General features: G+C 33.6%; 3 protein-coding genes and 1 pseudogene across 3 annotated transcripts; 2 read left to right on the plus strand and 2 right to left on the minus strand.

Annotated features, from left to right (window-relative positions):
- Positions 1 to 1,124: 1,124 nt before the first annotated feature.
- Positions 1,125 to 8,731, minus strand: LOC123670442 (annotated as a pseudogene).
- Positions 8,732 to 16,149: 7,418 nt separating this feature from the next.
- On the plus strand, positions 16,150 to 17,029 carry LOC123658340 (alpha-crystallin A chain-like). The gene has a single exon (XM_045593777.1). The coding sequence runs from the start codon at positions 16,242 to 16,244 to the stop codon at positions 16,800 to 16,802; it is 561 nt and encodes a 186-aa protein (XP_045449733.1). The 5' UTR covers positions 16,150 to 16,241; the 3' UTR covers positions 16,803 to 17,029.
- Positions 17,030 to 21,112: 4,083 nt separating this feature from the next.
- On the minus strand, positions 21,113 to 22,136 carry LOC123658352. The gene is made up of 2 exons (XM_045593785.1): positions 21,234 to 22,136; positions 21,113 to 21,181 (listed from the first exon to the last, which is right to left on the minus strand). Exon 1 carries the CDS (start codon positions 22,078 to 22,080, stop codon positions 21,280 to 21,282), a length of 801 nt encoding a protein of 266 aa, XP_045449741.1. The 5' UTR covers positions 22,081 to 22,136; the 3' UTR covers positions 21,113 to 21,181; positions 21,234 to 21,279.
- Positions 22,137 to 23,492: 1,356 nt separating this feature from the next.
- Positions 23,493 to 24,278, plus strand: LOC123658383 (protein lethal(2)essential for life-like). The gene has a single exon (XM_045593815.1). It carries the CDS (start codon positions 23,650 to 23,652, stop codon positions 24,166 to 24,168), a length of 519 nt encoding a protein of 172 aa, XP_045449771.1. The 5' UTR covers positions 23,493 to 23,649; the 3' UTR covers positions 24,169 to 24,278.
- Positions 24,279 to 25,932: the final 1,654 nt, after the last annotated feature.

Below are 25,932 nucleotides of genomic sequence, written 5' to 3' on the forward strand. Positions count from 1 at the left end.
GTTATATCTAATAATGCGTTTTTAGTTGACGCTTTTTTCGTCGACCTACGTTGTATTATACCACATAACTTTCTACTGGATGTACCGATTTTGATAATTCTTTTTTTGTTGGAAAGGAGATATCCCAAATTTAGTACCATGATAAGAAAACCAGGATCTGATGATGGGATCCCAGAGAAATCTAGGGAAACTTGAAAATCCGCAATAACTTTTTACTGGGTGTACCGATTTTGATAATTTTTAATTTAATCAAAAGGTGATGTATATCATGTGGTTACATATAAATTTTATCGAGATCTGATAACTACTTTTTGAGTAATCTTTGATAACGCGTAGTTGCTTGACTATTTTTTCGTCGATCTACGTTGTATTACTTGTCGATGTAATCGAAGTCGGTTTTTTTTTTCGTTTGCGAGCAAACACAATTATTCGTCGATTTACTTTGTATTATCTTTATAACTTTACTGGTTATATCGATTTTGATGATTCTCGTTTCAATCAAAAGCTGATGTTTGTCTAGTTGATTTATTTTATTATTAAATCTGGTCGATATCTGATGACTACTTATTTGAGTAATATTTTATAACGCGTTTTTACTTGACAGTTTTTTCGTTTACCTACATTGTATTACTCGTCGAAGTAACTGAAGTCGGTTTTTTTTCGTTTGCAAGAAAACAATTATGTCATATCATTAAGTTTGGAAGTCTTGTTATTAACAGAGGCGCTATTTTTAATTATTTTAAACCATAATATGACATAATTCTAAACCACTATAATTTTCTTGCATATTTTATGTTACATGTGTTGTTTCTGGTTGTACAATAAAGTATATTTGTATTGTATTGTATTGTATTGTATTGTATTGTATTGTATTGTATAATAGTTAAGTTTAGTACGGTTTTAGTAAAAGGAAAAGAATAATCGGAATGTTTTATCAAGAACAAAATTAATTATTAGAAAATACAGCGCTAACTGTACACTTTCAATTTTTGCACAATATAAAATTTATTTTAAAACTTGTATGTAGTAATAACTTGTTTATATTAGACCTAACTACCTTACCTATTGTATAAAATTTTAGACATAGTTTAGGTGGGATACATACAAAAAAAAAAACTCGTATATTTGTAAAAAATAATTATTTATTTCAATAAAATCACTGGTAAAAATAAGGAGTTAAAGCTACGTTTTCTTTGGAAATATATATAGTCGTTTGCCCCCTAAAACTCCCAATACGGTAAGCATTTCCTTCGAGTGATTCTAGAATAGTATTCACTTGATATTCTTGCCTTTCTAGTCTTGTTCGCAGAGTTGAAATCAACTTGGTATAAGCCGTAACGTTCTCTGTAGATTGTATGCAGAAATAAATATTAGTATACTAGCTGACCCGGCGAACTTCGTATCGCCTAACACAAACTTTATCGTATGGTATTAAAGTTCAAATTGACTTTTAAGTATTATCATAAATCTTTTGTATGGGAGTATAGAAAAGTGTTGTTTTTAGACTTTTTCAGGAAATTTAATTTTTTTTTTTTTGAATTTTTCTCTCCGTAAGAACCATCCTCGTACTTCAAGGAATATTTTAAAAAAAGAATTAGCGAAATCGGTCCAACCTTTCTCGAGTTTTGCGCTTAGCAACACATTCAGCGACTCATTTTTATATTATAGATGAAACGATGTTCTTTTTTAATGGTTGCTGTTACGAATATTTAAATAGTATTATTTTAATGTGACACCGCGTTGGCGCAATGGTCACAGCACTGGTTTGTGGCTGTTGCGCTGGCGGTTGCAAGTTCGATCCCCGCACGTGAGAAAATTTTTATTGACCATACATGTTTGCTGTGGTCCAGGTGTTTGTGCAGTCCTTGTTGGTCTCCTCACCGTGCCTCGGAGAGCACGTTAAGCTGTCAGTCCCGGTTGGTATCATGTAGGGAATGTATCCACCAACCCTCATTGGAGCAACGTGGTGGATTAAGCTGTAATCCTTCTCCTACTTGGGGAAAGAGGCATAGGCCGCCCAGCTTCTTCAATTCTTCATCTTCTTCAGGTTAATGGCTTTCAATAGTGCCAAATGAGCACAGATGATTTCGCCAATGTCACGTAGAATAGAGGAAAATTAAATTAGCAAGATAATACTATTAAATTCGTAACACTTTTACAGCTTTTCCAGAGATGACAGAATAACAGACTTTTGTAAGAAATTAGGAGGCAAACATTTAAAATTTTGTCCTATAATTAACTGAAACTAATATTTTCTAAACAAAAAAAAAAACAGAAAATACTCACGAAAATCCACTAGTCCACTCAAAGTTGTCGATTAAGCTCCAGTACGTGTATCCATACACATTACAGTGATCTTTAGCAATGGCCACATGCAACGCTTTGAGATGTTGTTCTATATACTCAATACGTCGTTTGTCCAGTAAACCCTTTTCTGTAGCTATGCCATTTCCGGTGATGATTACCAGAGGATTATCGTACGCCAGTTTTACCCAATTCAAAGTGTATCTGAAGCCCCATGGAACGATCTGTAGGGTTGATTTACATATTTTTAGTATGTACTGATGGAATCCTAAACTTGCAGTGCCATCTTTTATCAAGTACGCATTACGCATTCATCCTGTAACACCCCAGTGCTGGGCATAGGCCTCTTTATCCATGTTGGAATTGTAGGAGAAGGATTATAGGTTAATCCACCACGCTGCTCCACTGCGGGTTGGCAGATGTGTTCCCTACTATGATTAACGATCGCTATCAGGTATTTGTAATAACAACCGGGACCGACGGCTTTAGTGCTCTCCGAGGCACGGTGGGGAGACCCACGAGGACAGACGTCCAAACCGGAAAGAATATTTGTACAAATACAAATATCCATCCTGAGCGGAAATCAAACACGGTAACCATCGGTGCTTTAGGCGACCACTCGCACCGCTGAACCAGAGCGGTTGTTATTTTATCAAGTAAATACAAACAACCATACTAAAATAATCATGAGAAAGTACTTACGCCAATAAGACATATTAACACAAAAGAACTCTAAATTAATTTTATTTTTCTCCTTAAAACAAAATAAATAGAAGAAAGAAGAAACAATTTTCTTGTTTCTTTGGCATTAATAACGGTTTCAGAATTTCATACCTTTAATCGAGTAGCATCAGACTTCGGCCATGCTGACTTCTTGGATAACACAACCCCCATGTCCGCATCGAATGACGGTTCAAGAGTAATCCTCTTCGTACGCTTAGTCGCGAAATACGTGGAATAGTAATTCAAACCTAGAAAATCAGCTGAACCACGTATCATTTCAATTTCCTCTGGAGTAAAATGCGGGAGACGGGAACGGGAAAAACCTTGTTTTTTGGATATTGCGTCGACTCTTTTGCGCATTATTGGTGGATAATCGCCGGTTTTGAAAATATTGGATGTGCGTACCAACCAAACTGGAAGAAATATTTCATTATCTCGTCAATCTTATTTCAAATGCTCCAATAAAATTGTATTTCCAGAACGGGGTTTTGTATATTTATAACACTTGACTCAGACACAGCTTTAACAAAATCAAAAAATGTTATATCATAAGTTTCTCGAGTCTCTAGTCTAAGTCATTCGTTACAAAGTCTAGCAACAAAATTTGAGCTGCATATTACTAGCCTTTCTAATGTTAGATAAAACGAAATTATCAATTTTATAAAGCTAGCTGTGCCCGCGACTTCGTCCGCGTTGAATTTACCAAAAAAGTCATTGTTTAGTTCGCAGAGTTATAAAATAAATAAATTTCTAAAATAAAAGTAGACTAAGTTACTCTTTACTACATTAGCTATTTACCAATAAAAGTTCTATCGAAATTAGTCCAGCCGTTTTAGAGATTAGCCGGAACAAACAGACAGGCAGACAAAAAAAAATAAAAAATGTTATTTTGGTATATGTGCCGTGTATACATAAAAATATGCATTTAGTAAAAAGCGATTATTTTAATATTACAAACAGACACTCCAATTTAATTGATTTGGATAGATTAGTTAGTTACTCACAGTAAACTGCCTAGCTCTCTCAGCGGCCAGTTTATCATCCGAAGATTGGCTGTAAGCATCGTACCAAGGAAACTCTATTGTGATTCCAACATTCGCTGTAGAGGATAATATACAATCAATATGAATTTTAAATGGCTGCAACTAAGTGAAATTTAAAAGTATTGTCTTATATATCTGTGCACTTTCATTCTAATAACTGAACAATAACCACAAAACCATTTTCAACAAACCACGTAACAAATGACCAAAAGTAAACAAATCAAGTAATTATGTTTTAAGGATTTGTCTCACTCGAAAGTTTTGCTTGAAATTCTTTCTGATACATTCGATAGACCATCCCGTGCGCTCGTAGTACATTATGTCCACAGAGGTAGTCTTCAAAGCCACTGGACTGAGCTCCGGGTGCGTCTAAGCCTCCATATCCGCCATTACAGAACGAGAAAGGCTCATTGATAGTTATCCAAGTGTGAACTTTTGTACCGAAATTTTGGAATAGCACCTGAAAAAAATTGTCAATTTGTCACAATAGTGTAGATAACCCCCCTCCCCCAGGAGCTCTGGTCACCAACAGGAACACATCACTACTTGAAAACTGTATTATTTATAATAATAATAATAATAATAATAATAATTGTTTATTTGCAAGAATATGGTGTTGGAGTATAGTACAAAGTTAACATTAGTATAGTCCAAACATATTTTACGTTACGCTGTGCAAATATTAAATATCAATGTTGTCCAATACAATATATTTTTAACATTAGCTGTAGATTATTTATCATTAAATCATTTATACTCTATTATACTATTCTTCTTAACACTATATTGACGACGTTGTCTATATTTGACGACGCGTTGGCGCAACGGTAAATGACAGACATTTATATCGACCATGTAGATGTTAGTCGTGGTCTGGATGGTTGTGTTTGTGTATTGTAGTGTTTTCGGACCCCCAACACAGGAGAAAGTCCTACTGGAGCATCCGTTGAGTGTGAATCGTTTATTATTTATATAATTAATGTTACCATAATTGATATGTTTCTTAGATGTCACGTTAAATTAACTATCTTTAAGGTCATTAAATTATTATTTTAAATTCCGTGCAATAAAAAGTTTAGCTGTGATCTTCTGTAAAGTCGAGGTCCTTCCCCAGTCAGCCTGTTCCAGATTATGAGCGGGAAATTTCCTGCTATTTCCCCTACCTCAGTTAAAATACAAATCGCATAATCTTCATTGCTAAGTCATACTCACTAGGTTTAATCGAATGGTCGTATATAGTTTGTACATATTAAACATGTGTGTTGTGGCAAAACCTCTTCATATAGGGATGTTGGCTAAATTTCTCGCGTATTTCTGCCTATTTTTTATTGGTTCATTTAACGAATCGCCAATATAAAAGTGAGTAAAACCAATCAGAGATTGTCAAATACTTTGATTGTTAAACATTTTTGGGTATTTTTAGTTTTTTAACCGACTTCCAAAAAAAGAGGAGGTTCTCAATTCGACTGTTTTTTTAAATGTATGTTACTTCAGAACTTTTGACTGGGTTGACCGATTTCGACAAAAAAAATTTAATTGAAAAGTGGTGTGTGTCATTTGGCCCCATTTAAATTTATTTGAGATCTAACAACTACTTTTCGAGTTATATCTAATAATGCGTTTTTACTTGACGCATTTTTCGTCGACCTACGTTGTATTACTTGTCAATATAATTGAAGTCGGTTTTTCTTCGTTTGCGAGCAAATACAATTATTAGCTAACACATGTCAAGTGATTTTTGCACTCAAAGAAATAGGTACCTAATATAAATATTTTAAGAAGTAATTTGAAAGTCACACTTACTCTAGCGTAATCCACAAAGTAGTCAGCTATCACAGGATTAGTCCAGCCTCCCAAGTCTTGAAGATACTGTGGTAGGTCCCAGTGGTACATGGTCGCCATTGGTTGGATGTTGTTGCGGTTCAGATCATCCAGTAGCTCGTGATAGTACCTGATACCATCTTCATTTATTTCACTATAACAAGACACAATTTTAATATATCATCCTATATTTTAAGCTCACTTATCCAGTCCAAGTTATATAGGTTCCAGTACTTTTATTAATTAGAGTAATGTTTGGGCCTTACCTACTTGATAAGTTTTTAGAAATTATCCTCATTAAAGCAGATTTATATGTAGTTCTTAAAACGCTAAAAGCATTGCAAGCTCGTTTCCGATCCTCCCTTACTCACCATAGGAACACCTTATTTAGCTGTGATCATCTGTAAGGTAGAAGAAAGAACTGCCCAGGTTGCCAAGGTTGTTTTTAATAAAAGCTCATACTTGCTCAATCCAGTAGGAAGTATTCTCGCCCAGGAAATAGAGAAGCGGTAAAACTGGACTCCCAATTTGACCATAAGTCTTACATCTTCTTTGAAAAGATGATAGGAATCAGCCGAGACGTCACCCGTATTGTGTTTGTAAAATCTTTCTGGGTATGTGTGACTGTAATGATCCCATATGTTTTCACCTTTGCCTGTTAAACGACCGAGATAGATTTAGGAAATTACTTTTTATCATTCATTGTAAAGTGGCCAGCAAAAAATAATTTACTGGATCAAAAATAATGTCCAGCAGTGGATTGTGATAGGTTGAAATGAAAAAGGTAATACTCGTAAAAAATAATGGCAATATTAAAAGTTTCAATATTCAATAATAAATTAATTAATAGATAAAGCCTATTCTGTGCAGGATTACATAGATGATAAAGATTTGTGGAATTAGTGTGCGCTATATTTTATGCACAGTTTATATATTATTTTGAAAAGATTAACTACGAGGTTTCTCACTGATCCTTCTCTGCAGAATCTACATTCCGTATCGATGGTAGTTACGCTTTTAAAAATAAAAATCACTTCAAAATTTTAAGTTGTAAAATGACAATTCGTTAGTGCTTTTGAAGCCCATTTGAATAAAGTTATTTTTTATTTTTATTTTGATCACTGAAGTATAAAAGTTAATTTAATAATATAAATGTAATGCTTTGTATTTAAGAGGATATCATTTTACAACATATAGCAAATGGCGAGTCGCAGTATTTATCGGATAAAATCCCACACTTCCCTATTTTTGAACAAATGCATGTTTATTTATGTGTTGTAAAATTACAATGAAGACTATAAATATATTAACGTTAATTCGAATCGGTCGTAAACTAAACTATTTTCTTATTCTTGTTTAACCTCTAAGTAAGTTATTTTGTAAATATGTTCCCCTTTACCAAAGTATACTATTAAAAAGAAATTAAGTAACGTCAAAATAATTATGATAATAATAAAAAAATATAAATATATTTTATTAATTATTATGCCACCAAAATAAAGTAAAATATCAGTTCCTTGGACGCGCTCGATGAATAAAATAAAAAATATTAGTAATAAGTACCTATATTATTATTAGTAGATCTTATTATTATTAGTATATAGGTCAAGGTCCTTATGTAAGTGAAAGTTAAGGGTAACTTTTTGATTTATACTTAAACACTAAGGCAATCAGTTAACATTAGATAGTCATGATAAATAAAAAATAATTCAAAAATGTTTCATTAAAATATATTCGATTTTTTATTGTCTTAAATAGAGATACTTGTGGGATAAAATATCCTTTAAACGTTCGAGGTTCTAGTACTAAATAGGTATATTAGGCATAAAAATTTGAGGAGGTGGTTCCAAATTCTATCAGTTTCATTGCCACAGATGTCAGTTAATGGGTTTTTTAGATCTGTCAATAGTACCTGATACATTCCACGCTCCTTCGATTTGGTAAGCGGAGGTCGCTACACCGAACTTAAAGTTATCTGAGAAGCATATTTTGTCATCGGTGACATGGAAGGCACTACCAGCTCTGACGGAATAAATAAAAATGTAATTATTATAGTTGGAATGACCTATTTAACGGATATTTTGCATGAGTAAAGCATGGATACGACACGATTGTTAATGTCGAGTTTACAACAAAATAAAAAATTAACTCAACTGTATACAATAAAAAAAAAAAAACAAACTCTTCGATATACGTAGTTTACATACCTATCATTTCAAGTTACGTCACATGTTAAGGGGGTCGACGAATTGTGATATTGTTTAAAAAGGGGTGCAAAATTTTGTGAAATCATCTTTCAAAATTTAATATACAACAGAAATAAAAACAATGTCTAAGGTGATGTTATAATTTAATGAATAAAAATAGGCGTAAAATTGCAAAATATGTGACATCAAACTAGGTAGGTTAGTAGGTACCTGTAACATGGGCGGGAGAGGTCCAAAATTCGTGAAATTCATGTCACGTAATTAGGGATGGCCCTTGATATAACTTTAAATGAAATCACTAAATTAAGTCGATAATCTAGACAGCACAACAAAATGTCTATGTTACGTAACCGTATATTTATTTATTTACCGTGTATATCTTTATTTATTTATCAAAACCAATCTCAATTGTCAAGAAATTTCAATATGACCCTAAGATAATAACAAACTCATTCAACTTATAAAAACAAAAAACCACGGGCCAGAAAAAAAAATACCAAAATTTAACCATTAAATTTATAGAATAAAGTATTAGGAGAGTAGAACATATTAGGAAGTTAACTCACCCGGATACCGCAAAAAGGGTAAACAGAATCCTCAAACGATTCATCTCAACTAGCTGACGGGACGTGAGAGACTGACTGACATTCCATCGACATTGTATTTGTTATTTGTAAAACAATTAATTATCAGTAATGTCAATGGACTGTATAACTGAGCTACATATCGTGTACTCCTTTACTACTAGACTTTGTTCTAGCTTTAAAAATCTAAATTAGTACTTATGTAACATTATAATGTATTTTATGGTGGAACGCATTTGAAACCAGAAAAGTCATCACTCCGACAGCGAAAACTATCACAGTAAGGGTATAGACAAATTGTAATTATAGCAGTGTTCGATAAATTAATACATTGAAGCCCAGGGGGACACCAGTTGAACCTCACTTATTTAATCGCTAGCTTAAAGGTGCTTATTTACAAAATTTTAATCATAAGTTTTTATTTCACTACCCATTCTTAAAGAAATTACTTATTTTTAAGATACGATCGATTTACATAATGAGATATCGTTAGATTCGTCTTAGCAGCCTAAGTGTTCAAAGATAAGTGATGTGAAAAAAATCAACCATGGCAGCTATGCGAAGCCATTGTAGTTAATGAAAGAAAAAAAAAACGTGTGGCACTCGGGGACTGCCGCGGTAAAGCTATTGCATAGCATTTTGTATCAACTTATGCAATTATAATTATTTATTTATTTTATTTAAGCAGTATTTCTTTTTTTTTGATATTAATTCAAGTTACACTTTTTGAGCGTGGTGACCGATAAGAAAACAAATTTTTGTCTTTTATTAAATAAATAAAAAGTTAATATTGTTTAAAATATTTTTATTATTTTACAATACATGTGGGTTTTATTATCTTACAGTAGCTGTTGGTTATTCAGGAATATTTATCATTGAAACTATAGGTTTATGATAACTGAAATAAGAAACATAAGTTTGCGACTTAATATCCTCATAAACAGCTGCTTATGTATTCGTCCGATTTCGGAGCAGCTCGTCTCGATTCGTGCGAGTTTCGTAGAGTCGTACAATACGTCTAATCGCACGCACGCAACGCCGTGTCGAAGACTGCCGAACTGAAATGACGTTAGACGATGCACGGCCTTCAAGCCACACCTCCGTGCTCGTCGGAGTGGGGAGCGTGAGGTATTTTTCGTTACGGAATTTCTGGATTCGGTCCCCGCGCTCAAGGCCCGCAATAGAAGCTATGCAATAGCTTAAAAATACTTGTTTTTTCGAATAAAATAGGTATCAAATTAAAGGACTTAATACAAGGATTTCAAAAAGGTTTTCAAAATTATTAATGTAATATTAATAAAAAATACAATAAGAAAGTATTAGTACTTTCTTACAGCGCATAAATTACAAGGTACAACGTTAGATCGGGCAATTATTGACTTAACACGTTGCTGGACACTACGGTTATAGCCGTGGATAAGATACTTCGTAATACGACATACTGGGTATAGCCGTAAAATTTTAAAAAAGTAATAATTTAACCTACGGCCTTAGCAGTTGGTTGTGCCCTACTGTCATTCTCACTCACTGTTTTTTACGTATTCAGTTGTTCACGTGGGGCATTATACTTAGATGATGGCATATCGACACTACGGCTATGACCGTTGACGCCTCAAATAAAATCTGTTGGAGTATGAACTAGTGACGCGCCGACCGCGAACATAAATAATAAATAAATAAATATCTTATAACATACACACACGGTTGTCTGTTCCTATGGTAAGCAACTTAATGCTTATGTTACAGGTAACAGCCGACTGTTATAACTATATATTTTTTATAAATATACATAGAAATAATACATATATAAATATATAAATACAAATATTACACCCAGACTCAGGTGGGAATCGAACCCGCAACCCACGACATAGAAAGCAGGGCCACTACAAACTGCGTCAACGAGCTAGTCAAACAGCGAAAAACCATTGGCCAGAAATAACTCCCACACCTGAAAAGAAAATTCAAATTTCTCAATTGTAAACAATGAGTTCTTTACTGATTGGCAAGTACACGGAAAATAAAATCTTTTTATTTTTATTCTATTATATACTTATGAAAAAAGGCTGATTTGTTACTAAATTTCTTATACCTATAATACCTACAAGGTAATGTTGCTGTAGATAATTATGTATAAGAAAATTTATGTTATGTTTATTTTTCGAATAGTAAAAGCCGATAGTTTATTTATGAAATAAATGTTGTTGATTTTTTATAAATTAATGTTTTATTTATTTTATAATACAAGGGCCTTAGCCGTACAGTCACAATACAAAATATTCACCATATAGGTAGGTATTATGCGACGCTACGGTTATAATTATAATACGGCTTGAGCCGTAATGAGATATTACAGCAAATTTCAAAGTCTTGCCGTGACACAGCTGCTACAGCCGCAAGAAACTAATGTATGTAAAAAAATACTGTCAACTAGACTAAAAATAATAACAAAGTACTGTCCAGCAATGTGTTAAGCAGTCACCTATTTGGTAAAGGTTAGGCTTACGTTGCTTTGAGCAGAGTGAGATTTCTTTCCGGGCCTACTATCAGTTATCTTGACCGTAAAAAAATTACTTAATCAACCACATGATGTAAACTCTTTTATTGAAATGAATCGATTACGTAATTTTTCTAACTAAAGAGACATAAATAAAATAATAATAATAATAATAACAAAAACCCGCCTGCGTGAAGAACAACTTATAGAAAATCAACTGAAAAGACTGGAACAAGATAAAAATTCAACAATTACACAAGGCCAGCTAAATAAATCGAAATAATATCAAACATTATGTTACTGTACACTTAAAAATATCAATACGGTAGTCCTTTGAAATTTTATGCAACATCGTACATAACATGCAGTCGGAGACATGCACAAAAACGGAAGGTTTTTACCTTTCCTTTAACTAGCGACCCGCCCCAGCTTCGCACGGTTGCAAAAACTACCAGGATTTCTCTACTATATTATGCATGTATTATACATATAAAACCTTCCTCTTCAATCACCCTATAAAACTGAATCAAAATCCGTTGCGTAGTTTTAAAGATATAAGCATACATAGAGACAGAGAAAGCGACTTTGTTTTATACTATGTAGTGATTTCATGGATCATTTTTTTTGTTTTTTTTTTTTTGTTTTACAATTTTTAAACTTTCGCGTTGCGTTATTATATTTTAATGTTGACACGGGGATTAACGCGAACAAAATTTTTAGGTAAAATATATTACCTTGGGGCCTGACGTTTCGGCCAGGTTACACCAGCCGTGGTCGCAGGCACACTGATCCAGCGATGTCACAACTCCGCCGTCAGGGTAGATGTTTCTTCATCTACCCTTAACTCGTGATTATTGTCAGTTGTACCGCGACAGACAACACTTATTACGTCCCTATTCTGTAAGTCAACCGGAAGGTGCCTATTCTGATATTTAATCGACTGCGAACTAAAACGAGGTTGTGTAATTTTAATCACTGGGTTTCATGTCGGGGATTGTTTGAATCCATCTTCGCGATTGAATGTTTTATGTTTCATAATTTCAATTGCTTCTCGCACTACTCTTGAATATAATTTAAAAAAAAACAAAAAACCCGCCTGCGTGAAGAACAACTAATAGAAAATCAACTGGAAAAGCTGGAACAAGATAAAAATTCAATATGCACACAAAGTCAGCGAAATAATAGAAACAATATCAAACATTTTGTGCTGTACATTTAAAATATATTAATACGGTAGTCCTTCGGAACTTTATGCAACGTCGTAGATAATATGCAGTCGGAGGCATGAAATTGAAGGATAAGTCAAATCATTCTCTCTTTGTGCATGTCTCCGACTGCATATTATCTACGACGTTGCATAAAGTTCCGAAGGACTACCGTATTAATATATTTTAAATGTACAGCACAAAATGTTTGATATTGTTTCTATTATTTCGCTGACTTTGTGTGCATATTGAATTTTTATCTTGTTCCAGCTTTTTCAGTTGATTTTCTATTAGTTGTTCTTCACGCAGGCGGGTTTTTTGTTTTTTTTTAAATTATCATTTTATTTATGTCTTTTTAGTCAGACATATTGCGTAATCGGTTCAATTTATTAAAACAGTTTACATCATGTGGTTGATTAAGTAATTTTTTAGGGTCAAGAGAACTGATAGCAAGCCCGGAGAAAGATCTCACTCTGCTCAAAGCAACGTAAGCCTGACCTTTAGCAAATAGGTGACTGCTTAAGTCAACAACTATTAGTTTTAATATAATGAAATTATTATTAAAATTATTTGTTTGTATTTGGTATTATGTATTTGTTATTGATTTTATTAATGTAATTGTAAATTGGTGTGACATTTATTAATTTATATTTGTAATTTTAATTGTATGTTTTTTTTAACCATTGTATTTTATTAGAAAGGCTTACACCCCGAAGTTGATCGTCGCCTAGGAGGCGAGTTTGGCATGGCATAGGCGTGCGAAAGAGCAAAGTCCACATTTTTTAAACTTTAATATTGTATTTCTTTATTAGTATTACGGTAATAATAATCATGATATACCTTTTTAAAATCCTTGTATTGTACCCTTCAATTTGATACCCATATTGTAGTATTCGAGAAAAAAAAAATTTTTTATTAACTACAATGGCTTTGCACAGCCGCCATGTTTGATTTTTTTTTAATGTCACCTATCTAAGAACACTTGGGCAGCTAAGACGAACCTAACGATACCTCAATTATGTAAATCCGTCCAGTGGTTCTGGAAATATGAGGTAGTAAAGAATATTACATACAAATATACATACATACAAGATACGCGCGAAAAACATAACCCTTCCTTGGCAGTCGGGTAAAAAGTGGCGATCTGTGGAGAGGATTTCCGTGTAATTCGATGTAGTGATTAATGCCCGGTTGTAATATATGTTCGGCTATCGCTGATTTATTCGTTTGTCGGTTTTTTACAGCGGCGATGTGTTCTTTGACATTTTTAGCTATCGTCCACTTAGTCTGGCTTATGTAAGAACTGCCGCAGCTGCAATTTATCTTATAGACACCTGATGTTTGTAACGGCAAAACATCCTTCGGTGGGCCCACTATGTTGGTACCCTTTACCCCGGCGTAAAGACAGTGGGTATTGAATATTTCTTCAATACACCGCCGATCTTATCTGTCACTCCTCTCACATAGGGCATGTAGGCCGGTTGTCGTTTAACTTCCGAATGTTTGTGTCTTTTTGTCGGTTGCCTGGTTTGTCTATTCACTTGATATCCGTTGTTCGCAAGTACCTCCTGAACATGGTCCAGCTCCTGCTCCAAATGTTCAGGGTCGCAGAGATCCTGAGCTCTGTTCTTTAATGAGGTTACAACGGACTGTAAGTGACGAGGATGGTGGTGTAACGACGCATGCAGATACCTATCGGTGTGTGTCAGTTTGCGGTATACTATATATTTTTGTTTTACGTTTGCAATTTTGCATCCTCTTTGTATTTAGTCCTCGTTGTAAATTATGAACTACCCGACTAGAAAAAGGCTCAACCAGATCATGTATCTGGACCGGATCAGGATAGAATGAGGCATGCCAGATCCGACAAGTTCTATCAGGACTAGGTCTGGTCCAGACAAGGATAGCCTGGTGTAAAATATAATCAAGTATGGCAAGGTATACTGGATCAGGACCCGGTCCGGTCCAGATAAGGACAGCCCGATGTAAAATATAATCAAGTATGGCAAGGTATACTGGATCAGGACCCGGTCCGGTCCAGATCAGGATAGCCTGATGTAAAATATAATCAAGTATATACAGAGTAAAACATACATTATACATCTTGATTGCGCGATTTGCCAACACCGCACATACGCTAGTACTGTGCGCTAGTATAGCATAAAAATCAAAGACTCATTTTCCACTTTTTTTAAATTATAATCTATACATATAATAAAATGGTAGGAAAGTCAAAACTGTACATTAAATATTTTTGGAACGAAGTTCCTTACAGCTTGACATTTGACTGGGCGAGCGAACTGAAGAAAATGTGATACTAAAACCGTAAGAAAAATATATAACGGAAGTGACGTAATATCAGTCACACGACTGTATAATATGACGTTTGTAAAACTAAAATGTTATTAGTAAACTTTTTAAAATTATTTATGTAATTTTATACTGTCGACAAAAATAAATAAAGCCATGTTTTTTATTTCACTTAATAGTTTGAATTATTATTATTATTATTTTGTTTGATTTATTTTATTTTACGGTATTTGTTATTTTCTAAAATACTAAATTTTCTAAATACTTTTATGTACTTAATTAAAAACCAATCAACAAAATTAAAAAAAAAAATACAAGAACTAGAATATAGTATATACACACACACACACACACACACACATATATATGTGTGTGTGTGTGTGTGTGTGTGTATTCAACATTTTTTTTTTCAAATTGTGTTGCTTCTATACTAACCGAAGGAACTTCGTTCCTGCCTGGTGTCCCATGACACCACATAATTTTTTTTTAAGAGTATTTGGGGTGTGATCTACAATTGATACCGAAGCCAACAATATAGTTTTTAGAATTTTTGTCTGTTTGTCTGTTTGTCTGTATGTATGTCCGGGATAAACTCAAAAAGTATTGTATGGATTTACTTCAAATTTGGCACGAATATTATTAAGAAGTCGGGTCGGGTAGGCTACATAATATCACGCTATCACCCACGGGGAACGAGCAGTGAACCTTTATTTCTTCAACGCATTAACGTGTAATCTAACGACGCATATTTGAATGTTGTTGTTATTATGTTAATAACCATGTTATAAGCTAGCTTCTCGCTATAAATAAAGAGATTCTGTAGTATATTTTGTATCAGCATTGCACCCGTGCGAAGCCGGGGCTGGTCGCTAGTGCATAATTATTTTGTCAGGTTTGACTAGCAGGCAATTGGAATCAACTAAGGGCAATTTTTTAGCGTTTATTAGATTTTCAGACACGTTTTGGTTAAAGAGACGATTATTTAGTTAGGATGAAATTTAAATTACTTATTTATTTTTCCTGAGAAGACTAGAGGAGGGAAATTTCAAAATCTTAGATAGAATTATTAAAGGGCAGATTAATATCTATATTCTATAGCTTGGTATTTTTTTTTATTGACAAATTATTTTATTTGCAGGCTGGAACGGAGGGGAGGGTGTTTTTTGGATTTATCTAGTTTAGTTTTAGTTACTACTAACTTAAAATAATTAAATAACTGTTAACATAAATATACACAGTGCTATCTTTGGAGGTAAAATTTAACTAATAATGTGTCTAGTACAGCTACCCACAAATAGATGGCGTTGTTAAAACACCAAGCATCTACGTTTCTAGAAAACGAAACTGATAAACAACAAGCTCCGATTATTCTCGAAAGCGATGTAAACACTTTCATGAATATTCTCAAAGTTTTGCGTTGCCTATACTAGGTGGCGCTATGATGGGTATATAAGCCCCACACTACAGCGCAGTCGTCAGTTTAATAAATAAAATAAAATTTGCGAGTCGAAGCGAAAGTGTGTTAGTTGAGACGCAGAAAACAAAAAATGTCGCTAATTCCATTTCTGTACGATAACCGGCCTTTTCACATGGTTGATCGTGACTTTATTAGACCGGACTTCTACCAACCCCTCGATCTCGTACCCCAGGAGTTCTTTCATCCTTGGCATAATGTTTACCGCCCATGGGAAAATATGATGCGTCAAATGGAACAGTTAGCTTCTGGAATCAATCAGTTGGCTTTGAAGGATAATTCGAAAGTGTCTTCAGACCCTGACAAGTTCCAAGTTAACATTGATGTCCAGCATTTCACTCCAGAAGAAATCAGCGTGAAAGTTGTCGACGGTTATGTGACAGTTGTGGGAAAACATGAAGAGAAGAGAGATGAGCACGGATATATTTCGAGGCAGTTTGTGAGGAGATATGCTTTACCCCAGGGATGTCTTCCCGATGTAGTCGAGTCTAAATTGTCATCTGACGGCGTCCTGACTATAACCGCTCCGAAGGTGCTTCCTTTGCCATCCTCTGGTGAGAAGATCGTGCCAATTACTAAAACTGGGCCCATTAAAACGCAAATAGGATCCGGCGCTGATGCAGTGAATGAGTGAATTTAATTTCTCGAACTACCTCGCTGGTGTTATTTTTTTTATTGTGATAACCACATTAAGACTGATGTGTATGTACCTACCGAAATATCGTTTGTAAATATTTTTCTTTAATATTTTTTTTATTGATACTGTTGCGTTATGTTTCTATTTAAATCTTTGAGATTATAAACACTAACGTAATAGCTAATTGGAAGTATGTCAAATAAAACAAATAATCAAAGAAATAATGTCTTTTATTTTATATAATTCTTTATTTTGTGCCGATTATTTAGTATTTGATTATTTCAATATACGGACACAGTACATTAATTTTGAAAGACGGGACTTCATAAACAATTACTAAAAGCTTGTTTTGATTTTTGGTTTTTCTATAGGTGGGAAAAATTAATCAATAACACCGGCTGGGTATCGAGGTAAGTATTCGGTTAGCTTTTAAAATAAATTAATTGATATGTTCAGGAATCAGGACTTGGGAGAGTCGGTACAAGCCGAATATGAATAATTGATATTAATTTATCTGTATTTTGAGATGGCTCTATTTTTTGTCAAATAATCATGCGCTCATGCGTATGCCGTTGTTAGGTATGCACTAAAAACTAATACGTAGTTTAAACTTATCTATTAAAATTCTTTATTTGTTTATTAAAGTTGGCAAGAACAAACTTATCTCTGAAAGATATGTAGGTGCATGGTATAAGGAATATGAAGTCTTTTAATATTTATTCTAAGGCTCTAAGCAGCTTCTCTAAGTACCTAATAGGTACTTAATTGGATAGGCAAGGAAAATATTTTAATAGAGGTTTTGTATATCTTTGACTTTGATACTACTTATGTAGTTTCTTATTAAAATAGATTTTTAGCTTGAGGTTATTTTTAGTTTAAGGAAAATATAAACATAATAATATTTTTAAATAATTCTGATAGTTACAAATAAAGATAACATCTCTTATCTACTTGCGACAATTTTTATAAAAAGTAGGTAGGTAGGTTTCATTTATAATGCAATTTTGATACATTATCTAATATTGTCTCACCTACCTTGGCATTGGACTGATCCGATGAATAAATACCGTTTCGTAAATAAAGGAGTGGATACAATAGGTGAAATTTATAAAAAATAGCCAAACACAATTTAAGAAACAAAGATAGTGACTAGTGTACGTACAAAGTGTGGTAAGATAACAATATTTGTTTGAGGGAGTTTAGCTATATATTGTATATATAGCATATACAGGTGTGGCGTAAATAGTGGTCTACCGTTAAGGATTCGATAAACCCGATAATTTACTATAACATATTACAACTTTATCCATTTTTATCCAAAGGTTCCGAATATATTTTTATTTTTTATTTTTTTACGATATTTGTACCCCTTGTTAGAAATTTGGTTGTAGTTTTAACAAATACCATTATTTTTTCATTTTGATTACTGGTAATTACTGCTGAATACTAGAGCTATCGTTAAATAACATGTTTTTGATATAAATTTAAAGCTTTTGAAGAAAAAAATTGGTTTTACTCTACTTTTAATCTAAATTTTTAACATATCATGCTAATTCAAGAGCGATTTTTGTAAAAAAAATGTAGTATGCTGTCAGAGCATGTATAGCTGCGAATGGGGGCCATTTCGAGTATTTGGTGTAATTTTTACAGTGTTTGTAATCATGTCAAAGAATAATAATAAACGATGACAGTAGACTTGTTTTTTTTTTAATGCCTTGTTCTAATTTACAAGTTAGGCCAAGATCACTCTGTAACAGTAGTAATTTTTTTTTTATTTTAAGTCTTTTTCAATTAAAATTGCAATAAATTTTTTATTAATGGGATGGAAAATCGTTTTAAAATCTGTGTTTAGTAGGAATATTTTAAAATGAATAGGCACTGACAGTTTAGTTACTTTTTTTACAAAAATCATAAGTATTAACGCAACTAAATTTTAAAATGTATTTTAATGAAAATCTTCTTTTCATCAATTAAAATTGGATATCTTTCTGTTAAACAAAAGGATCTGCTATTGTGATACCATTTTGAAATTGGTATTTAGTAGGCACATTTTTAAATGAATGGGCACTGACAGCATAGTACATTTTTTTACAAAAATCGCTCTTGAATTAACATGATATGTTAAAAATTTAGGTTAAAAGTAGAGTAAAACCAATTTTTTTCTTCAAAAGCTTTAAATTTACATCAAAAACATGTTATTTAATGATAGCTCTAGTATTCAGCAGTAATTAGCAGTAATCAAAATGAAAAAATAATTGTATTTGTTAAAACTACAACCAAATTTCTAACAAGGGGTACAAATATCGTAAAAAAATAAAAAATAAAAAAATATCCGGAACCTTTGGATAAAAATGGATAAAGTTGTAATATGTTATAGTAAATTATCGGGTTTATCGAATCCGCGGTGGACCACTATTTACGCAACACCCTGTATAATGTATATATATATGCTGAGGTAGGGCACAGCAAAACGAGCGTCGTAAATGCCATGCTCGACAGTGAGAGATCGTGGCAGGCGGCGGCCTCCTTCTGCGAAGAGGTAATGACCCAGGAGGAGGCCGCGGAGTGGGCCAGGGAGAATGACGTCTCCACTGACCCACTCCGGCGCAGACTTACAGGGGCAAGGAGGATACGGTGTGATTAAGGGACCAGAGCTCCTGGGGGGATTGGGGATTGGGTCGGTAACGCGCTTGCGATGCTTCTGGTGTTGCAGGCGTCTATAAACTACGGTAATCGCTTACCATCAGGTGAGCCGTACGCTTGTTTGCCGACCTAGTGACATTAAAAAAAAATATTCTGCTGTTGCAGACGTCTATAAGCTACAGTAATCGCTTACCATCAGGTGATCCGTACGCTTGTTTGCCGACCTAGTTATACATTAAAAAAAATAATTTACTAATTTTTTTTAACACGTAGGAAAAGTATTAGAGCTTAATCCACCACGCTGCTCCAACGAGGGTTGGCGGATATATTCCCTACTATGAGTAACGACCGCTATCAGGTGTACATGATAGCCATCGGGACTGACGGCTTAACGCGCTCTCCGATCACGGTGGAGAGACCCAGAAGTACTGCACAAACACCTAGACCACGGCAAACGTGTGTATGGCCAATACAAATATTTGTAATGTGCGGGGATCGAACCCACAACCGCCAGCGCAATAGCCACAAACCAGTGCTGTGACGCGTCCAACGCGTCATCACACACTACACTGAAGCCCTGGTCTCCGTATCCAGTAAACTATTCGTTTTACTTATCAACAATCGTTCATAAGCAAAACGAATCGTTTTGTCAACAGCTGATGTAGAACGTAATAGGTTTGTAGGTTTACCTTTACAATTTACATTATATTATTCAGGGGAAAACTTACAAGTTTACGTATATGGCAATAGGAGTAGCAATTTTTTACGAATACTGCAATACAAGTAGCCTTAAAGTACCAGACATCATTAAATAGGTATATACTACGTTACTACGTAAACCACACGACTGAAGTTAAACTTCTTTAGATCTAACTTGATAGCTCCTTCTCAACTTCCGTTCGCCACGCTCGATCACACTTTTCATAATGATCTCGTCACGCATTTACCAGCTTGTACCCCAAGGCAAGAAAAAAGTTATACTTAAAAAAATGTAATACAGATCTGAAATCGAGTTCAAATAAACAACAAAAATAAACACCGTCTCTACATATCTGTGAGACAAATCAATACTGCAACGTTGCTAGCTAGGTAGTTCAGTTTATATGAAAAATTGTATTCTGGAGCTTTCCATGCATTGGTCCTTCCATATGACATACTACTTTATCCTAATACCATGTGATGTATCTCATAATCAGCTAAGGTGCCAAATTTTACTGGTTATGGCCTTGATGTAAAGTATATCCAGCGTAAGTTAACCTCTTGCCCGGCCGTTTTGACGTCTATCAAAGAATTAAATTTCAAAGAATAAATTTCAATTAATTGTAATGTTATGTTCAAACCTTTTTTATTTTAAGTTACTCGAATTTAATAAAAAGGAAGATTAAATCTTGTGTATAATATAATATTATAGTGGAAAGATTTGATTGTTTGTTTGTTTGAATTGAATAGGCTCCGAACTACTGAACCGATTTGAAAAATTCTTTCACTGTTGGGAAGCTACAGTATCCCCAGGTGACATAGGATATATTAGTATTCTTCCAGGTGGGCGATAACGCCCGCTTGTATATAATATAGTATTAAAAAATAAATAATTTACATTTTTGTTTACTAACAAATAAAGGTAAAAAAATCGTTGATTTTGTTTTATTAAAATGAAACAAGAATATTCTTGAAATGTTTAATTTCATCTAGTCTACATTAAAATAATATTAAATAATTATATTTATTAAAAAAAAATACAGTCGAATTGAGAACCCCCTCCTTTTTTGGAAGTCGGTTAAAAAATCAGTACAAAACGCAAAGATAGTAATAGCTTTTAGAAGCTTGCTGATTACTCATTTTCTTCTATGAACTTCTCCAAAAATACCTCCATCTCATCTTTCATCTTCATCATTCTCATCTCATCTTCTTTAATTTCATCCTTGAACTGAACCGTCTTCCCCTTAGGGTTAGGCTTGATCGGTTTTTTTTCAGATCGGTTTCTACCTGCATCCAGCTCTGGGTCATCCAGTTCTTCATCAGAGACTTTTTCCTCACCTTCCTGTTGCTCACTTACAGACATGTCAGATTTCGGTTCATCGATTTTCACTAGATTCGCGGTTATAATCAGGGTTCCATCTGACAAGTACTGGGACAAAAGAGCTTCGGTTTTGTAACCTTCGGGTATAGGGCAACGGCGCTTGAACTGGCGCTGAACCCAGCCGTTTTCTTCCCGTTTCTCCTTGTGCTGACCTTCGACCACCACGAAACCATCAATCGTCTCCACCCTGATATCATCAGGGCCGTAGTCCTCGACATCGATATAAACTTCAAAACGATCCTTACTTGGTTTCCGGACGCCGTAGGGCATGGTTAATTTGGGGAAGTACTGCATAGCCGAAGGATCGAGGGCTTCGAACAATGTCTTCGTCTTCATCCTGATATCATCAGGGTCGTAGTCATCGACGTCGAGGTAAACTTTAAAACGATTCCTATTTAATTTCCGAACGCATTGACATGGCACCTTGGGAAAGTACACCATAGTCGTAGGATCTAGGGCTTCAAACAACGTCTCCGGCGCGAAGGACACGCCATTACCCATGATCAGACTATTCCGGGGACCGAAGTCTATCATGAAGGGTAAGTACGACATTTTCGTTGAAAATTTCGAGAGTCAGCACTCGATTTACCGCGAGATAAGTAGGATCTGATTTAAAGGGATGCAGTGCGCATGACATCCCGCGCAGAAAATATTCCCCCCTTACGATCCTACAAATGTCGAATATAAATTCGAAATAAAGCAAACATTCTATATTTTCAATACAATACATATAAATATAAATTTTCTTAACAATACTTTAATAATTAATTTAACAATTGGTAACTGATCGAATAAAATCTTTCGACAGAGCATTCGCAAAAATAATAACCAAAAGCAAAATACACAGAGCATTCAATTCGTTATCACATCAATATGATGTATGTATGTTGTATAAACTTTTATTGATATATAAGCTTTAAGGTAAATAAGAATTTATAAATAGAATTGTCTACACTACTGCCATCTCTTAACCACTAATTGTAACTATTAGTGTCTTAAACTATAAATTAATTTTTAATAGCTGTTTTATACATATGTGAGTGCTTTAGAGTCTTTTTTAAACAAAAATTATTTTTATTTCTCTGACAATAGTCAAATATTAATTAGATATGTTGTTAGCAATTTGTTTAAAATAAGCTTAAAATGATCTTTCTAGAATGTAGTCATCAGCGCCATCTATTGTCGGGTAGCTACAAATAAAATTCAGAAATTGTCAACAATTTTAATATACTTTTCCTTTTATTTCTTTAAACATAGTTTTTTAACCAATGCGGTAAAGTATTTTTAAAAATGAAAAAAAAAAATAAAAAAAAAAAAAAAAAAAAAATCAATTTTTAAGTAAATTGAATTTTCATTCGGTTCATAACACCAAAACATGTTGATATGCAATTTAAATTGACATTGTATTGGCATTGAAAATAAAAATAAGATGGGGATTACATTTATTGATAAAAAAATATACAAATACAATATGTTTTTACTTTACTACCTTGTAATCATTATTTTTAGCTGACGAATAACAAGTAACTTAAAATTCGTCCATACATAAAAAAAAAATTTGATGGAATATTTACAAATCCAAATATCACTAAAATATATCCAAATTTGTGTTCTCAGATTTTGATTTTATTTTGAAATTATAACTTACGATTACATCATTTTGTTTGTAAACTACTCTAAAAAACTTAACTAAACTACCATAATATAAATTAGAGATTCACAAATTACATAGGCAATTGTTTTTATTAAAAATTTTTAAGGTAAATGAAATTGATTTACATTATTTCATTATTTTTACCCAAAAGTGTATTTCATATTTTTTTATTGGGTTACTATTCATCATAAATGTATTTATTGATTAAAAATAGAGCCAAAGGTTTGGCAGCTCTGATACGACGTCTCACCTGCTTATATATATGTTATAGATTCTAGATGTTTCTCTACTTTTCTCCTCGTTACCAGATGGCGTTGTCGGGTATATAAACTTAACCGGCATCGATGTGCGTCATTCAATACATATTGAAGCCAAGCTATTACACGTCCGAAAAAAGTACGCAAAAAGTGATCTAAAATCTTAATTAAGTGCTATTGTGGTGAATTGTGAATTAAAAAGCATCAAAAATGGCATTTCATCCATTCTTCGTTGACCCACGCCCAAGACGCCTGATGGAGCAAAACTTCGGTTTGGGTATGACGCCCAATGATTATTTGACAATCGTTGCCATACCTCAAATGAACAGAAATTACTACAGACCGTGGAGAAATCTACAAGCCGCCGAACAAGACGCTGGATCCACCATTAAAGCAGAAAAGGACAAATTCCAAGTTAATTTAGACGTCCAACACTTCGCCCCAGAGGAAATTTCAGTGAAGACCGTTGATGGCTTCTTAGTGATTGAAGCGAAGCATGAGGAAAAACAAGATGAACACGGATTTATTTCTAGAAGCTTCACGCGGCGTTACCGACTCCCAGAAGGTATTCAAGAGGATTCTGTGACTTCGAAGCTCTCTTCAGATGGCGTTCTCAGTATTACCGCACCCTTGAAGGCTCCACCGAAGGCTGAAAATGAACGCGTAGTGCCCATCATTCAGACTGGTCCAGTGAAGAAGAAAAGTGAGGACGAACAAGAGGGAAATTGAATTATTTTTATGAATAATATGAGTACACATTCCTATTTTGAAGTTTGATCTGAATTGAAGAGTGTTTGTTATTTCTGTTTGTGAAAATACATGACAATCTAGTCACCAAATTTCTTTGTTTTAATTGATAATCCCAAATTATAATTTAATAGTAGGTATATTATCAAAACTTAAAGCAGTTCACAATTCTACAAAAACTAAAAGTTTAACACGTAGGTATATAATATAAATAAAAATGAATGTCGAAGTATATTGTAAGTACGTTAGTTATGGTTAGTAATAAATGTGCTCACAAACGAAAAAAAACCGACTTCAATTACATCGACGAGTATTAACCCATTCCCTGCGGCGATAAAAATTACGCTTATTAGCCAGGTGCGGGAAAGTTTTCGTCGCGAACGCCGATGGGCGTCCTCCGCACCTCATTAGGATAATATGGGACGCCGATCGGCGTTTTCAGCATTGTGCAATAAAAATGATCATTTTAGCGCTAAAATCTTTAAAAAAAAATACAAATACGCCAAACGTGTGGTACGTTCACGATCGTGTTTGGTGTAAAAAATAAATTTACATTAATTAGGATTTTTTTGTGAAGTTTTTGTTCTTTAATAGTTGGATTGTGAAATTTTGGAGACTATGGCGATAAATAGTAATTAAATTATTTTAATTATATATTTATACTTCACTTTTAAACTACAGTCTCGTGTATTTTAGTTTCAACTGATAACAACGGCTAAATTATCATTATAAATTAATATCAGAGGTTGCAAACCTTTTGAATACTTTTATAATTTTATTATTATTTATTTAAACTTTTTTTTATAGAAATCTTCGTTAACATGAAAATTAGTATCAAAATGAACTTTTGTTGAAATAATTGACCAATTCGTCGACATTATATAGAACGGACAAGTTTCAACTCGTTAAAATTTTAACTTCGTAAATATTTATCTAATAATTTATATAAAAATGAGTAGATGAATTCATACATGTTTATTTGTTTCCCAACACGTTAAATTTTGTTGACTAGTGTTGTCAAAGGATAACTAATTAACCCTCGGTCGGTCGCGCATTTTTTGTTTACGCGGTTGGTCGCGTGGGGTCTCTCAAGACCCCAAAAATAAACAGCCTAAAAAACAACTATCTAATTAAATTTTCTTAACTATCTTAGCAAATTATTGGTAATTAACCTAATTACAATATAACTACAACGAGTTACGTAAAATATTCTTTTATTTCTGCCTTCAACTTACAATCTAAAAGTAGGAACCTAAATTTCTCTCCTTGAGATCACAATCACAAAAAAAAAATGTTTTAATGTAACTAAGTGCAGGAATTTCTCCTTTTAATAAATATATATACAATAACACTAAAATAACAAAGACAGTTACGTAAAATTTGGAAAACACCAACAAAAAAAAACATAAACTTTTACCAATTGAAGTCAGTCATTTTTTTACCGATTATCTTTTTGGACATAGTCGGTGTAGACCGTTTTAATACGTGTTAGGCATATGTTACCCTTACAATAATGGCAAACAGATTTGAATTTTCGATCTGTTGATCTTGGACGATGAATGCAAAGGTGTCTTCCTCAATTTTTTTTATGTCACTGCAATTTATCAATCAATTTGCAACTTATTTCGTAGGTCCCATTTCTCTCCCTCTTTTTGACGATGAAAAACTTTTGTGACGATAAATTTATCAATGGCTCTTCATTATCATCTCTATACGAACTTTTCAAATGTGTGTGTTGTTTATTCG

The sequence above is a fragment of the Melitaea cinxia genome, chromosome 1, assembly GCF_905220565.1.
Source record: "Melitaea cinxia chromosome 1, ilMelCinx1.1, whole genome shotgun sequence".
Taxonomy (NCBI): Eukaryota; Metazoa; Arthropoda; class Insecta; order Lepidoptera; family Nymphalidae; genus Melitaea; species Melitaea cinxia.